General features: G+C 40.9%; 2 protein-coding genes across 2 annotated transcripts; both read right to left on the bottom strand.

Annotated features, from left to right (window-relative positions):
• Positions 1-550: 550 nt before the first annotated feature.
• On the bottom strand, positions 551-5,265 carry zgc:122979 (uncharacterized protein LOC641576 homolog). Its single transcript, XM_044334635.1, has 4 exons — positions 4,338-5,265; positions 3,425-3,683; positions 2,449-3,002; positions 551-1,458 (listed from the first exon to the last, which is right to left on the bottom strand). The coding sequence occupies exons 1-4, from the start codon at positions 4,443-4,445 to the stop codon at positions 1,225-1,227; spliced, it is 1,155 nt and encodes a 384-aa protein (XP_044190570.1). The 5' UTR covers positions 4,446-5,265; the 3' UTR covers positions 551-1,224.
• A 5,690-nt stretch (positions 5,266-10,955) lies between these two features.
• On the bottom strand, positions 10,956-15,707 carry LOC122968578 (urea transporter 2-like). The gene is made up of 9 exons (XM_044333929.1): positions 15,509-15,707; positions 14,749-14,938; positions 14,419-14,547; positions 13,082-13,211; positions 12,931-12,999; positions 12,653-12,800; positions 12,273-12,407; positions 12,118-12,167; positions 10,956-12,006 (listed from the first exon to the last, which is right to left on the bottom strand). The coding sequence occupies exons 1-9, from the start codon at positions 15,630-15,632 to the stop codon at positions 11,791-11,793; spliced, it is 1,191 nt and encodes a 396-aa protein (XP_044189864.1). The 5' UTR covers positions 15,633-15,707; the 3' UTR covers positions 10,956-11,790.
• Between the last annotated feature and the right edge of the window lie 1,492 nt (positions 15,708-17,199).

Below are 17,199 nucleotides of genomic sequence, written 5' to 3' on the forward strand. Positions count from 1 at the left end.
ATTAATTCTATAATGTGAATTTTCCCTGAAGTTTTATAAACATTTGGAGAAATATTTAGAGGATATACTATAGTTTATATTATACAGCTAAGAAATATAGACATTGTTGCTTATTTTGATTGTAATTCCTCCCTTCCAAAAGATATATGTTCTATTATTATGCAAAGTTCACATACATAAATTGAAATTTTCCAAATTTAACCCAAATCTTTTTTGTTTGAATTGTCTTATTACAAAGATACACTGAAACCAGTTACCTCCAAGCACATGGGAAAAGCACTGCCAAGCATCACATAAAGTCGCTGCAGTAGCATATTATTCTTTTTAAAAAAATTTATTTTAATTTATTTCAAGCTGATATGTCTGAGTTTTTGTATGTATAAAGCTTAAAATATCTGGGAGATCTTCATGCTCTGAATTATGATGTTATGGACTGCAATGTCTGAAAGTTTTTTGTTTTTTTTTTGAGGAGTTTTGCAGTCCACTTATAAGTGTATACATACTCTTGCAAAAAAACATGTTTATCACAAAGAAGAGTGCAGAACACAAGTTCAAATTCTATGTTTTTCTTTATGTTTCATGCTTCTAAATATATATGGTAATAATACATCAACAGCTGGCTCATTGCAGAATATATACAAACATTTCAAATAATTCAATAGAACATTTGACAGATGAATCTCTCTTAGAGACAATGTTTTTGCCTTTTGCACACAAAGTAGATCTTTGTACACAAGTACATTTTGCTATTGTAATAAATCAATGCAAAAGTCAGTCATATGAACACCATATAACTATAATAAAGTTGTTTTTTTTTTTTTTTAATGTTTCTACCATTCAGGTTTAAGGAAGTCTATACAGACTTGAATAGCACACTGATATCCTGCTATATGTATGCAAGTATAACAGTACAGATAACCTTTTCATTCAAGACAAAAGGCTTTTGAGTCAATGGATGCCCTCAGATACCAAAGACCCCATTCATCAGTTCTGAACTCACTGCTCATGTGGCATCATAGTTGTTGTGCATTATGCCTAAAGTGCGTACATCTGCAGAAAGTCCCATCTGAACTACAACTCACTTCATTGCTGCTTGCCATCTTCCAAACACAATAAGAGGTTGTGATTGGTTGTGATATTAGCACCTCGGGCAAGGCTGTGTTTGTAAACTGATAACAACATACACGCATGGTGAAGCTGTGTCAATCAGGTTATTGAAGCAGACTAGCACTGGGCCAGGCTGTGCTTAATGATCTCGCGAGACTGGGGTGGGATCCTGTCGGGGAAGAGCACCTGGAACTCCACCACCAAGTCGCCCCGCTGGGATGGGCTCTTGGGAAACGGCAGACCCTCGCCCCTTAGCCGCCGAACAGCACCGGGTTTAATAACATCACTGCATGGTAGAGGCATCATCCGGTTGTCAAGTGTGGGGACGTTAACTGTGCAGCCACACAGAGCCTGGAAGACAAAAAGGGGAGATAAAGTTAGTTCTGTAGACCTGTTATATTTAGGTACAAGTAGGTATGCGTACTGAGTGGCCTCGTTATGACTGGAATGAAGTGCACTTGGAACATAAAAATCAATTAAACGCTTGATCTTTGAAAGTGTCAAGTTACATAACAGCTAAATATGGAGCGTCTGTCTTTCTAAAAGCACAATGATTTTTTGTGTTACGCAACAAACCGGTGTTACAGATGTTATAATCTCAGCTCTATTTCCTGCCCGTGTGTGGGAGTCAAGTGCTTTAGCGACTGAAGGGAGCCATAGAAAGATGGAGGAGATCTTTTGAAATGCTGGTCTCTGTGACTGCTACGCTGCTAATCTGTGTGTGGGTTGGTAGAAGTGAGAGCCAGTGACAGAGCGAGCCAAGAAAGCTGCCTCTCTCTCTGCCTTGTAGAGGCGGAGGAGTCTGCAGCATACATAGTAGTTGAGAGGGTGAGTGAGGTGCGATTCGTGGGGGCAGTCAGCGCCAAGGCTAAATTTAGCTCATGCACTCTCTCACTCTGCAGGGGCTGATGAGGTAACGGAGGCGTTGGCAGGCTGCTGCTGCTGCTCTGTTAGCAGGGGGTCTGTCAGCCTATTCTCAGTTGTCCCCAAACAGAACATTGTGTTCTATCCTCAGAACTACAATCAAAGATATTACCTTCCCTGCATTTGGCAGAGATTGGAGCCTTATGTCTTACTGATGTCTTTCAGTAATCGATTTTCTGGCATTTAAGAGAAGGTATCATTGAACAGTTATGTAAAGGATAAGAAGTGGTGGATGCATTTGACCCTTTCTCTGAGTAGGTGTGAGTAGCAAAATGATATAGTATATCTACTTATCACTTATATCACTTATGTGTTTCATAATGTGTTATTCATTTGTGATTTGAGAGCCACAACAGGCCAGGATCTTTAACCCTGATAGACCTTTCATCCTCATATGAATGCATTTATCCAACTCACCTCTTTGAGGGTGATCTTGGCCGTGTAGACAATGTTGGAGCCGTCTCTCTTGTACTGGTTATGCTCCTTGTCCCTGAGAATGAAGGTGATGTCTGCAGGGGTGTTGTTGGGTGTCTCGTCTCCCTCCCTTGGGAAAGTGATCTTGGTCCCTGCTTTCCAGCCTTTCTTCACCACCACATTCAGCACCTTGTCTTCAGATCGCAGGCTGCGGCTGTCAGGGTTGAGGCGGCTACGGGTGATCTTCACGTGCTTGGTGCAGCCGTGCAACACCTCCTCTAAGGTCACCAGCAGGTCGTGCACCACTGCCTTGCCCTGCAGGCGCCTCTGGCCTCTTCGCAGCCCGCCTTCGCTGCTGGCGAATCCGCCCACGTGGCTAAAGGGGAACCGCCTGAAGGGGTTGAAGAGGTCGTCGTCACAGTCAAAGTCATTGCCAAAGAAAATGTCGAAGTGGTCAGAGCCATGGAAGAAGGAGGAGAAGGTGGCATGGGCATCACTGTGGAAATTATTGCGAAAAACGTTGCCTGGGCTTGCCATAGACATTCCAGTTTTAAGGCCTGAAAACACAGAAAACAAAAAGATAAGTTAACTTCCTGCAGAGTATCTTTTTTGATCTGATGCTTCTTTTTTAGTCTGATAATGATACTTCTTTCATGCATATTCTGCCTCTCCTTCTGGAAGGTTTACATTTACATCAGAAGAGTTATCAGGAAAACTCTTTCATTGCTCCTTGAATAATTTATCAGCCTCCCAGCTGTCTGTGCTGCACATGTTAGCTGGTTTCACGAGGGGTGGGAGTGTTTTAGTTCTGATCCCTCCACTGCACATCAGTATTTAGCCTCGATCATGGAATGAATAGTTAATGCACCAGTCACTGCCACGGTAATTAGCCAGATGGCAGTTATTTCTTAAGCTATTTTACACATGTAAATGAATTCCCATTTCTGTTCTTTGAATTGCAAAATTCCTTCACTCTCACCTTCTTCACCGAACTGGTCATATATGCTTCTCTTTTTGGGGTCAGTCAAGATCTCGTAGGCTTCTGCGATCTCTTTGAACTTGTCCTCTGCATCAGCATCACTGTTCTTGTCTGGGTGGAACTTCAGAGCCATCTTCCTGTAGGCCTTCTTGATCTCGTCTTCGTTGGAGTCAGGTGACACGCCCAGGACTTTGTAGAAGTCCTTGCCTGTGGGTTTGATGGACAGGCAGGGTGTGTCTTGCTCAGACCTGGTGCTTTCCTGCAGAAAAGAAGTGCAATCATGCATTAGACCATTTACTTGTCATATCTCCATTCATAAAAACTTGTACAATATTGACAATGATGCATTGACATTTCAAGTGTTATGTGTTGAAAAAAAGCCACAATGCTGCTGATGAATAACTAATGATAATGCAAATTCAAACTGCTGTACAGTATCTATTAATGTGCAGAATGTGCATTAATGTGGAGCCTCCAGCAAAGAAAATCTCTGGCAAAACACGCTTATGTCTGCATATCTCTGCTATGAATTTTATAAGCTGATGCACAATACAACGTGAGAGAAGGGGGATGTCGTGTGAGGTGGAATCGTGAGGGGCAAAAGCCTTCCCCCAACAACCGAGATTCTCTGCAGCGATTGGCTGAACGCGAAACAGCAAGTTTTGCATTTGAATGAATGCACAGCAACAGAAATAAGGCATTAAAATCAGAGAGATGCCGGTACATTAAAGGTTTTTTTTCTCCAAGCAAGTCACAGTTTGCCTATATATGTATCTAAGTATAACATTTAAATACTCTGTCAGTGTCTTAAATTTACTAATGTGAGTAACTGATGATTTAATTAATGATTAAACGACTTAAACAGGTGAAAAGCTTGAAAAAAAAAACATTCACAAAAATGAGTCCAACTTACCGCTGATGATGATGATCCTGAGCTGTCACCTCTGTGCATAACTCGCACTTTGCACTTGACATTGACATTTTTGTGCTTCACTCCGAACTGGGTCCAGATGAGAACCATGATGGCTATTTGAAAAGTTTGTGTGGCTACGTGTCGCTGTCCAGGCGCGCTGGTGCTGAAATCGCTCCGCTTTGGTCGGGCTACGGTTCGTCCTGTCTGAGCTCTCCTCGGCTCTCTAATAAATACTGCCGCGGCAGCTCCCTACTATACGCTCACCCACCCACGCAGCGTGACCGAGCTTTCCCCGGACCCGCCCATTTCCTCACGCGCGGCAGGGGATGCCGGTGTCCTCAGCTTGCTCGTCGAAAAGCCATTGGAGCTTCGCTGATGATCACGCGGATGTTGCAGCCTCCTTTTCCATCTCGAGACTTGTTTCCGGAGTTCTTGAAGGCAGAGCCGAGCAGACAGTCACGACACGGTACAGAGAGTCCTTTTTCTCAGACAGAACCGAAAACACAGACATGCAGATAAATGCTGCTGACTGCCCAGACAAACTCCAGACAGTCACCTGCTCAGCTGGCTGTCCTCAAATGACTTTTTATTTGACACCTGAACGTGAGCTCACGAGTTTTAAGGCTCTGTAACTTTGCAGTGGATGAGAGAATGCAGGGAATTAAGATTCTTGTTTCTTACTTTAGTGGGTTATTTAGATTTTTGATTCTGCTATGATGTACCAAATTAAAACAGTCAAAGATATGAAAGAGCAGGCAGGTTACCCATATGACGCATTAGTATTCATATGGGGTTGACAATCCAATAAAATAACACACCTTTGTGAAATAATAATGGCCATATTAATCTGCTTGGGCCCCATTTTTCTGTGTAGTTTTCTTTTCTTGAATCCACAGATTTGCTGTGTGTTAATTTGATAAAACAAACAAACAAACAAACAAAAAAAAGCATAATATGGGGATATGCAACATATGAAGATTATTGAAAATATCAATCAGGAAGACTATCTTTGTGCTTATTCTATTTATTTACACATTGCACTAAATTGTACTATTGTAAATTTCTCAAAGAACTTCAGTACAAAGTCAAGAGGTTGTGATATGTAGCACAACAATGCCCGCACATGCACAGTGGCGTCTGCTGTACAAGGAAAACGTGATCGCTGTTATTAGTCTTTAGAGCCATTTCTAAACAAAAACTCTTTGTGGTGAAGGCACATGTCCCCCAGTGCAACAGTGTGGCTCACTGATGTGTTTTTAATAGTTTTTGGATAACAACAGAGAAATAAGATACATGAGGCTTTGGACAAACACACATAATACTTGTAAGTAGGATCAATTCATTGTTGCTTTGGCTCTGCACATGGGATTTGTTGACAATAAGAAAAAATATAGAAAATTGCCTATAGAAATTGTCATATCCTTTAAGCCCCTCTTTCAATTAGTCTGGCCTGAATGAAATAAGACAATATTTTTGTTAATAGGCCATTTTATGCATTTATTATAGAGTCAACAGTATAGAGATGAGAGGAAATGAGGGGAGAGAGAAATGGGGAATGACATACAACAAAAGTCAGACTCAAACTGGGGATGCTTTGGTTTATGTTTGGTGTTTTAAGCTCTTAAACAACCAGGTTGCCCCTGAAGAAAGGTTTTGAAACTAGATTTTGGTACATGAGCCTTCCTCAAGACATGCAAGGTGATATGTTGGACCCAACTTAAGGCCCTTATCATGTTATCTAAAATGTCCAAAACAGCAGCACCACAAATTGCAATCCTAAAAAATGATTATTGGCCAACACTCTAAATGTGTCCAGGTTTATCTTCTGTAGCTGAAATAAATTTGACTGTTCCCTAAATGGAGCCTCACTGAAAAAGGTCAGTGCTTTACAGAGGTATTTATTCAATGGTTCTTTTACCCATTAGATTGTGCTGGTGAATATGTTATGGTGTCCACCCCCGTAGTTCAGCATAACAGTTGTGTAAGAAAATGCAAACCAATGTAAATGAGACACTTAACAGCTATCAGCAAACAGCTGTGGCTGGAACAGGCAGTTTCAAGTTATGTAACTGAATGTGTTAAAATCCTGGTGTTTGGTAAGTATTTGCATATCTTCCTCCTGTGAAAATTCTAGATATTAGAGACCCACATAATAATCCTGCAATAAGGGAGGCAAAAAGAAACTACAGGAAGAAAGCAACCCCAGAAGCATGGCAGGTCTAAGAACTATAGACAGATTACAAGACCGCCCCCACCATTCCTTGTGAAGTGCTGATGTGTCTCTAGCAAGTGAGCTAAACATCTTTAATGCTCGCTTTGAGTCCATCGGCAGCCAGCCAGTTGAAGCAGACGTTAATGGATGGGTGTGTGCACCTTTCACACCTATCACCCTTTCTGAGCATGACGTTAGGAGGGCTTTCAAGCGTGTAAACACCAGGTCAGCAGCAGGACCAGATGGTATCAGTGGGTGGGTCCTCAAACTATGTGCTGACCAACTAGCACCAGTGTTCACAATGATATTCAACCTGTCCATGGCTCAGTCTGTTATACCCATGTGCTTCAAGAAGTCCACTTTCATTCCTGTGCCCAAGAAAACAAGACCAGCCTGCCTGAACAACTAACACCCAGTGGCACTCACCTCTGTAGTGATGAAATGCTTTGAATGGCTGGTCAAGGATTACATCTGCTCACACACTGGACCCACTACTGTTTGCCTATTATCCCAACTGATCAATGGAAGACACTATAGCACACATCCCTCACACCACCCTATCCCACATGGACAAGAAAGGGCGCTATGTGAGATTACTGTTCATTGACTACAGTTCAGCGTTCAAACACCATAGTTCTCTCTAGGCTCATCACAAAGCTCAAGGATCTGTGCATATGGATCCTTTACTTCCTGATGGGCAGACCCCAGGCAGTGAGGGTAGGCGGACACACCTCTTCTGCCCTCATCCTTAACACTGGAGCACCCCAGGGCTGCATTTTTAGCCCCCTGCTGTGTTTGACTCCAACACCAGCATCAAGTTTACTGACAACACAGCTGTGTTGGGCCTGATCACAGATAAGAATGAAAGGCCTACCTAGGAAACAGAGGACCTGACCTGCTGGTGTCAGGACAACAACCTACTCCTGAACATCAGCAAGACTAAAGAGCTGATAGTTGACTTTGGGCAGAAACAGGGAAGAACATCAAGCTTCAAGTACCTTGGTGTCCACATCACTGAGGGCCTGACCTGGGGGCTACATACTGACTCAGTGGTGAGAAAGGCAAGGCAGAGAAAATTCCAGGTATCCCAAATGAGGTCACTGCCTAAGACTGCTCCCCATCACCCCCCAATCATACACATATATTGTTACTATTTTTTTTAATTATTAACAATGACTACTTTTTTAATCTATTTTTATTGCACAGTTTGAAGGAAATGACGTGATTGCATTTCACTGTGATTGTGCCTTGATGATTGCATGTGACAAATAAACTTGATTGATTGACTTAAAATTATCACCACACTCTTTTTGGTCACTCGTTTGATGAAATGTAGTTAGTCACCTGCTTGAATGCCTCTTTTACTCACATTGAGGAAGAGTCACTATTTCTATTTTGAAATCATACTACACATAGCCTACTACAATATTACGACACTATGCAGCCGACAGTGTAGCCATGGATATGGAAATCAGTGTCACAGGGAGCGTACATACATGGAAACGCTTCCTCTGCTATGATGCTTCTTACATCCAATAGGGGTTGGAGTTTCCTGAGGATTCTCCTTTCGTCTTACAGGAACCGACTGACAAATTTGGTTTGAACATGTTGAGCCAGGAGCGTCATGCTCCAGATAGCTTCTCTTACATAGTATTCACAGATTGAGCAGGATGGAGTGAATCAATTGAGCCTCTTTCACAGCATTCATTCTTCCTGCCCACGGGAACGGTCTGACTGTGTTTGGCCTGTTTTTCACACATTCACGCTATCACGCTCATAGAGACACATACAAAGTTGCCTGTCAGTCTCAGAGAATATAGTGCTAATTAAAGTACCAAGCTGTACTGACACTGTTATTGTTAGTCCGCCAGAAGGCGGACAGCTCACATGCAGCTCAGTGTTCTTATGGTGTTGTTTGCAGTTCTCACATGCTTAGTAGTAGATGCAAAGAACAGCCACTCAGCTTTTGTTTGTGCTCTAGTTTTTTAGTGAAGGGTACACTTGTTTTTAAGAAAGTATAATAATGGTTTTCTTCTTTTTGATAGCAAGTATGTATTGTTTTATAACTTAAAATAAAACAAACATAGGTAATTATAATACTGCCTCTGGTCTGTTTTAGGACAGTGTCAATCACAGCAATAGTGTAGCCAGCACAGACTATACTTATACAGGCCTGTAACAGCTTTCTCAAACCTTGTGCAGAGGACTGTGATTATACAGTATAAATACATGCATGCATACATGGCAACTCAAAGTAAAATAAATAGAAAAAAGGTAAATAAATAAAAAGCAGAATTGCAGTACAGGGTTTTTTTTCTTCCAACTTTATTGATAACAGTCAAACTCAAACAACAGTATTATAATCAAATTTAAAGACCAAAAAGAGGAAATAGAGTGCCAGGGATGCAGTACAGGGTTGTAACCACAATTTTAGGAATAGTGAGGTCATGAATCCCCCAAGCAGACCCTCAGAAAACAGAAATATCTCAACAACTATTCGATAGATTACATACACTCATATCCCCACCAGACTGAAGACCTTTGGTGGTTCCTTAACTTCTCATCTAGCACCATCATCAGGTTGAAATGTCAATTTGTCCAACATTTCGGTTTATGACCAAATACCTGCAAAACTATTCCCATCAGCCTCAACTGTACTCTGTGTTTGCTGCTAGTTAGCATGCTAGCATAAGATGGTGAACATGATATACACAACCTGCTAAATATCAGCATTTTAGCATTGACATTGTGAGCATGTTGCAATGCTAGCATTAGCATTTAGCTCAAAGCATCACTACAGCCTCACTGAGCCACCAGCTTTACTGTAGACTCTTGTAAGTCTTGCTCATATGTTATTTATTAAGTTAACTGTTTAGTTATTTTATATTATATAGTTATATATTATATTATATATTATTTTCCAATGTGTTTCAAAGCTCTCTTGACACTGCCAAGAATAAACTTCTTGTGAAGAGATATCCTTTAATTCATTTATTTATTTTTGTTGGCCTAAAATTTAAATATACTGAATCTAAAACTACCGGAATAATCCAATTGGATACACCCACCTCGACAAATTCTCAGACACAAAATATAAATACATGTACATTACCTCAGTGCTCTCAATGGTACAGCCCTGGCAAAGGTGATTATACATACCCTATTTGATCCCCCATTAATACAGCATCAAAGAATTCTATACTGGGATTTTTTGTTGCTGTAAAGCCTTTGACAGATGCGATATCCAAAAATGAAAGCAGCTATTGCTGCTTGGATAACGTGTGCGGTGGTTTCTGTCTACATTTGATCATCTTTTTAGACCAGCTAACTACAGTCACTTTTGTGATAGGTATAGTTTCAAATCTTTTTAGTAACAGCACATTTGGAAGAAAGGGAATTTTCCATAAATGGTATAAATATCACCTTTGGTCCATCACTTGTAGAATATCATTTGTATATAGAAAAAAAGCATTTGTTTCTCATTTTTGTGTCTTTATGCTGTAGTTTGAACAGTTTTTAACTACAGTTATAAAATACTTTGGCCTATATTGTTATATGAGACGTGCTATTTTTAACAGACAGACACTGGAGTAGACAAACAGCCGGCACTGAGATACCAACACATGCTTTTCTCTCATTGTGTGTGTGTGTGTGTGTGTGGTGAGATTTTATCCTACACAAGTTCAGCCCAGTCTCATTCTCCCCCGTTATGTTTTGTTGGATCAGTAGGTGTTGCCTGCAGGGGACTCGGGTAGGTGAATCACACTGCTGTGAGCACACAGCACTGACACAGGGGAAGTGACACCAACCTCATCTCACATCATCCCACTGCCAACACTTATCCTGTCCTTCAAAGGTCGCTAGATGAATCAACATTGTGTAAAAGGCCACAGAAAAATCCACCAACTAAGGTCACTTTTATCTACAGGCCACAGTGGATAAGAGAAAATATAACTGAGGAAAAGTTTCCCTCTGAAATGCCTTTAGAATATTAAGCAGAAGAACTCTCAAATGTTTGATTTTAGTAGGTATTGAGTTCAAAAGAAGGGCAGAGAGAAAAAAAAATGCCCATTATACATTCAAGAAAGAAAACATCGCAAGTCATATTTTATCACCAGGCAAAAAAATTAGATGTTCTCATTTTCGACTCCTTCCCCTTCCCTCGTCTCGCACCTTCTCCCCCGTTGCACCACCGCTCCCACACATGTCTGGGAGTGTGACTGTCTCTTATGTATTGTACTGGCTAGACTAAAGCCATGTGCCGTGGTACACCAGCCAGACAGGCAGATGGCACAAATAAAGGCAGACTTTAAGATATAAAAGTAAATATGAATCCAGACACAGACCCAGACAGAGCTCTGTACATTTTATCAGCTGTGATATTATAATCTAACATCTTGGTAGCTTCTTTTCACAGAGATCAAAATCTTTCGTGAGGAAAAGGAAGAACGGTTATCCACAAAAGAGATGAAGACAGATAATTCCAGAAGGGAGAATGGGAGGAAAGGAGAATAAGAAGGGAGATAAGCAAAAAGAGGTTTAATGAAGGGAGAGTAAGAAACCAAAAGAGGAAAGAGGTACAGAGAAACGATAAGAGAAAACAATAGGACAGATTGGCGTGCAGAAGGCAGTGATGGATTAAGCCTGGCAGAGAAGAGGGTGTTTTTGCTGGGGGAGCATTTTATGAAATCTCCCCTACAGCTCACTGTCTGCTCTGATGAAATGCACTGCTGCATTTTAAATCATCTCCCAGCAACCACTAAACTGTGCTGTTGAGAGGAAAGAGTGTTAACTGTTAATCTTTGTTTTGTGACTACGGCATATGAATACCACTGCATGACAGGCTTTGCTTGCTGAGCGAAAAATGTAATAAGATATATAGTATTGCTCAAATAAATTGGTAAAAATAGTATTCCAGTATTCATATCTGCTTAGTATTATTCCCCAGTATTGTGAGATTTTCATGCAAAAACAGTGGCTCTATCTTTTCTTGGAAAGCACTGCCCTCTGCTGTGTAGAAGAGACACAGTGCAGAAGAAAATAGTTGCTCTTTAGAAAATAATTCGCAATACAATGCCAGGCATTTTTATATAACAAACATTATGTAAGAGATGACACACCACACTTGTATACAACCATGCCATTTCAACATTTCATACAATTAGACACACATAGAGGGAAATATGAGGACAAAAGAGCATCACTGCAACCCTCCTTCAGTACCAACTGGACATTTGGCCCTCAATTCTCCTTCAGCGGGGCCTCTTCTTGGCCACCGCTCTGCTGACTGTGCTGAGCTTTCTCCAAGGCTTCTAATTGTCTATGGTAGCGCCGATTTTCCTCCGGGTAGGAGACCACAGACAGAGGCAGTCTGCAGATGGCTGGGATCTCAGAGGAAATGAGGAGGAAGATGAGAGTCGACAAGCAGAAAGGCCACGTGCAGGCTGGTAATGCAAACTGAAAGGGGATGTCGTAGGAGAGGAGAAGCATGACACATGACACGAGAGACATCTGGGTGTTCAGATCACGTTTATAGAATTTGACTCAGGGAGAAACTTTCTTGCTTACCACAGACATCAATTTTGAGATCGCTGAAGTCATGTATGCACAGAAAAGTGCTGGAAAGAAACACATTTTGTCATTTTTTATGAAAAACCCACATGGCTGCTCTGTGCAGCATTAACATTTTAGCTGACAGTGATCATACTGTTTGTCGATCTTACCACATATTAGAGCCAGTAGGTGTGTTTGCCATGTTAAAACATAGAAGACACCTCCAATGGCAATGCAGGATAGAGCACTGTTATATCCCCACAGCCCTGAGTAAATGTCCCTGTGAGGAGCTGCCAGAGCGAGTCCTGCACCACACATAAGAGGAGAGCACAATATTCTCAATTAAATATATTATAATAACAGCAAACAACTGCAAAAATGTCTAATTTGAAAACTGAGTCAACATGCAAAGGCTATAAAGCGTTATTTGAGAAAACATGCCACAGTTCATTCACCACAATGCCAAGGTGCCCTTTGACGAGCCAAAGCTCCCACTGTGGCCTCAGCAGATATTATGCATATTTCTATGCAAATGGGAGAGCCTTTTTACCAGACAGCATGCCAGCAGCAGAGCCCAACATGGCATGAAAACAGATAGTTGGTGATGAGAGCAGCAGGGCCAGAAGGATAAGACCTCCTTTCCAAGGACTGTCGCAGCCGTACACCTGGCTCACACCAACTGGCACAGACAGCAGGAGCTGCAAACATGAAGCCTCCATTTACTTTTTGTGAATTGAATATGCACATATGCAAAGGGAACACTGAGAATAGCCACATTTATGATGTTTTTTTCAGAAAGCTAGTGGTTCAGTATCATTCCTGTCATACCTGAGAGATTTTGAGGCTTTCGATGGAGTCGTTAGGAGGATGCAGATAGTTATTTGGCTGGCTATCCACCTGAAATTGCAGAAAAAATGTTCATTTGTATCAAAATACTATAAATGTCTGTCCTTCTGTGTATCGCAAGGCTGAGCTGTACCTCTGGAAAATAAGGGTGATTGGTTCCTGTAGCTGCAACGTGCAGACATACCAAAATGTTAAAGGGCAGGGTGAATACTGGGAGGTCCCATTTGCTGGCAACTGAAGACAAAGCACTGTGGAGCACTGGGCTGTGAACAGAGGCAGGAAATGGATTACTGATTGTGCAGAAAAGTAAACCATAATACACTGACAGTATAATCCCAGCTTGTTTGTTTATGTTTACCTTAAGGGTGGATTTAAGACTTTGTATGTGTGTATCTTTATACTCATAATTCTTTTGAAATAACGAATGAATTACCTTGGGTGAGTTTGAATATGGTTCAGGACCTTCACTGCATGCTGTTGCCTTTGTCTCTTTCCTGTTTACAGTATGCAGTTCAAAGAAAAGAGGACGGGAGCAGCTGAATGCAGAAAAGTGAGAAAAACGAATATGCTAATTTTGTGCACAAATATATGCACAAAAGGGGACATATCAGGCTTTTTGTTATTTTCTGTTATTTTTATACCTTTATGATTCAGATGTCTATGTCAAAAATGGTCAAAGGTCCAAAACTTGAGCTGAATGTATGCAAAAATGCTCACTGAAAGGCAAAAGCCAGGGCTTCACCCTGCTCTGAACACTTTGTTTGTAACATTACCTCTACTTTCTCCTTGTGATGACGTCAGATTGTTTGCACATGTGCACAAACAGCTGTCTGTTCTGTAGCCTTTGTTGCTAAGTTTGTTCCACGGGTTGTTTACATTGTCCACTCACATATTTTGGATTGGATTTTGGCTCTAACATGTATGGATGTATTTGAGAAGTTTCCATTTCATTTAAAGAACAAGAAAAATAAATGAAATCCTACTACTGTTTGTTTATATAGTCTGCTGAGGGGCAGCTTCCGGGATCTGACCAATCAGAACAGAGTAGGCTCATCAGGAGGGGGTCCTTAAAGAGGCAGGAGCTAAAACAGCCTGTTTCAGACAGGGACTGAACTGAGGGGCTGCATAAAGAGCCAGTATAAGACAAATGAGGAGTTCTTTGTACTGTAAATCATGCAATAATATTCCAAAATATAAATATAGACCTGGAATTGTGCATAATATGTCCCCTTTAATGGCATAAAGACCACCGAAAAAGGTTTGTTTTGGCAACCACTCCGGACATTTCTAAATTGGCACTCTTTCGCCTTTTCAGACTTTTCTGCATGTAATGACTCCCCTCCTTTTACTTTGTGTTATTGCTTACCTGTTTGAGAGGCCTCTTCCACAGTTTTTCATGAATTACAGCATGCAGTTACCAAGCATGTGCAATCAAATTACTCAGATGACTTTTTAGAGGAGAACACTTACCACAACATGGACATGAACACATTTGGCAGTAAAAGCCACCAGTACCAGTTTCCTTTGGCAGAGAAAACAGCCATGAGTATGCCAACCAAGGTCCCATTGTAGCCATATAAACCCGCTGATATGGCTTCCCTGAGGTGAATGTGACAGATGTAGTCGACATGAATGTAAAACACAGTTAAATGAGAAACAAAAGTGAGAATAGCACTGTGTGAAAACTAAAGGAAGTGTAGCCCCAGGGAGTATGAGTGAAAGAAAGCAATAATGGCTTCATGGTAGGAGGAATTTTCATTTTTTCTAGATTAGATAAGGATAAGCAATATGCCATCTGACCTGTTTTGTCCCAGTATGATGGCAGACACAGTGGAGACAAGGGTACCCAGCAGACCATTCAGAGCCCACCAAGGGTTCTGCAGGAAGAGGCCAGCCATGATGAGGAGCCCACTGAGAGGGTTGTTGACAAACATGACCTGGGCCACCCCTCGAAGAACCCATTCCAGCAGCTGGATTACCACAGCCTGTCCTGTCGCAGATGGATAGCGACACCATTTTGACCAAGTGTCATCATCTACATTGATCAATCAATCATCAAAAAAGTCTTCAACACATCCTCATAATGAAACAACCACATAGGTCAATTGTACCTACACTATGACCTGTGGTTAAGGTTAGGTTACTACCCTAAATTAAGCAACCTTTGTCGTCATGGTAACAGTAAACACCACGACAATCGAAGTTACATGTTTTTTAAAAATTGTCCCAACTCACGGTTATCCACTTTTTGCCAACAATCTATCTAGCCATCCACCCAGCCAGCCTCCTCCTATATTAAAATTTGTTGCTTCATATTGACGTCATCTGAACTGTGTCCATGTCATAACAACTACGGCCGCTAGATGGATTAAATGTAACTATAAGTCATTTTTGCCGGACCAAATTTTTGACCTATAGGCCACTGTCGTTTTTTTCTTGTGAGGATGGGCTGCTTAAATTTCAAACATATGAAAATCTGAATATGAAATTCAAGATTTTCATTAATTCACGTATAGCAGACAGATGTGACTTAGACAAGACTAGACAAATTATCACCTACTTTTCACCCACTCTCCGCACAGACGCATGTCCCCAGAGAAAAGCCTAATGGCTCTGAGGATGAAGGAGCGAGCTGGAGCTTCTTCATGTGAAGGCTGGTTGCTGTTGTCCATATTTGCTGTCATTAGAGTTGATCACAATATCACTTTTTGGTATATGATGTAGCAAATCATGCAAAATAGTTTTTCAGTAAATATTTGGCAACTATGTACAGCAGACTATAAACTTCCTAATTGCATACAGATACTCTCATTGGCCATTACTCTACTATGTATTTTCCTTTCCCAATGCATTTTGGTCACACTAGCATATCATAGATCTATGGCAATGTTGGTCTGTCTGTTTGCTGATGATCCACCACTTTGGTCCAGACTGAAATCTCAACAGCTATTGGATGGATTGCCCTGAAATTTTGTACAGACATGCATGGTGTCTAGAGGATTAATCCTACTGACTTTTTTCTTTTTGATCCCCTGTCAAAAATTTCACTTATTCTGTGAAATATCTCAATAACTTTCATGGTTCCCAGGCCGTGGGTAACTTTTCCCCTAGCCGGTGATGTTGACTTTGTGGTTTTAAGTGAAACGTCTCAACAGCTACTGGATGGATTGTCATGAAATTTGGTACAGACATTCATGTCACCCTTTGGATTCATTGTCATCACTTTAGTGACCCCTTACCTGTTGATCCAGTGCCATCATCATCTCAAAATTTCAGCTCGTCCAATATTTTGGTTTATGATCCAATACTTAACTGTAATGACATTCCCATTAGCCTCAGCTTTACTTGCGTTTTCTGCTATTTAGCTAATGTTTGTATCCTAACAGGCTAAATTAAAACAGTGGACATGATAAACATCACACCTTCTAAACATCAGCATGTTAGCATTGTTAAAAGGTGCAGTGTGTAGAATTTAGCAGCATATAATGAAACAGACATGGCAGAAATGAAATATAATACTCATACGTATGTTTTCATTAGTGTATAATCACCTGAAAATAAGAATTGTTGTATTTTCTAGAGTAGCCCAGAATGGACAAACCAAACACTTGCTCTAGAGAGTTTTTTGTGAGTTTTACGGCCACCGTAGGTTCTCCTACATGCTTGGAAGGGGAATGGGAGGGGAGTTGTTTTCATTTGGTTTCAATCTGCAAACTCACCACTAGATGCCACTAAATCCCATACACTGCACCTTTAATATCAGCATGGTAGCACGCTGATATTAACTAACTAAACTCCTCAACTAACTTAACCAACTTTTAACTTTTTCCAATAATATGCCTTTTATAGCTTTCTGTTTGATGTTCAGCAAAGTAACAAAGGCCCTCATCACTATATGTTATTATACAAGCCTGTGTCCACACATGTCCATTAATACTGTTTCTGCTATACCCATAATTCAGATATTGTTATCCACCTTCCCCTGCTACTCACAAATTACAGACAAGTTGGTGCCTACGTGCACAGAAACTAAATCAATGTGAGTGTGAGCTAAATCTAAGCCTCACTGCCAGTTAGCTACATGTTTTTCAGTTCTTTTTATTTTTATCATTTTTTGAAGGCGTGATCAAAGTAAACTTCCCGAAGAGCTTCCCACTGTTACCGTAAAAATCCTTACTCTCAGTTCTCTGCATGAAAGACTAGGTGTGTTTATGTTGTTCAGTGAGCAGTGAGCCTCTTGATCTTTCAGCT

This window comes from Thunnus albacares, chromosome 18 (genome assembly GCF_914725855.1).
Source record: "Thunnus albacares chromosome 18, fThuAlb1.1, whole genome shotgun sequence".
Classification (NCBI taxonomy): Eukaryota; Metazoa; Chordata; class Actinopteri; order Scombriformes; family Scombridae; genus Thunnus; species Thunnus albacares.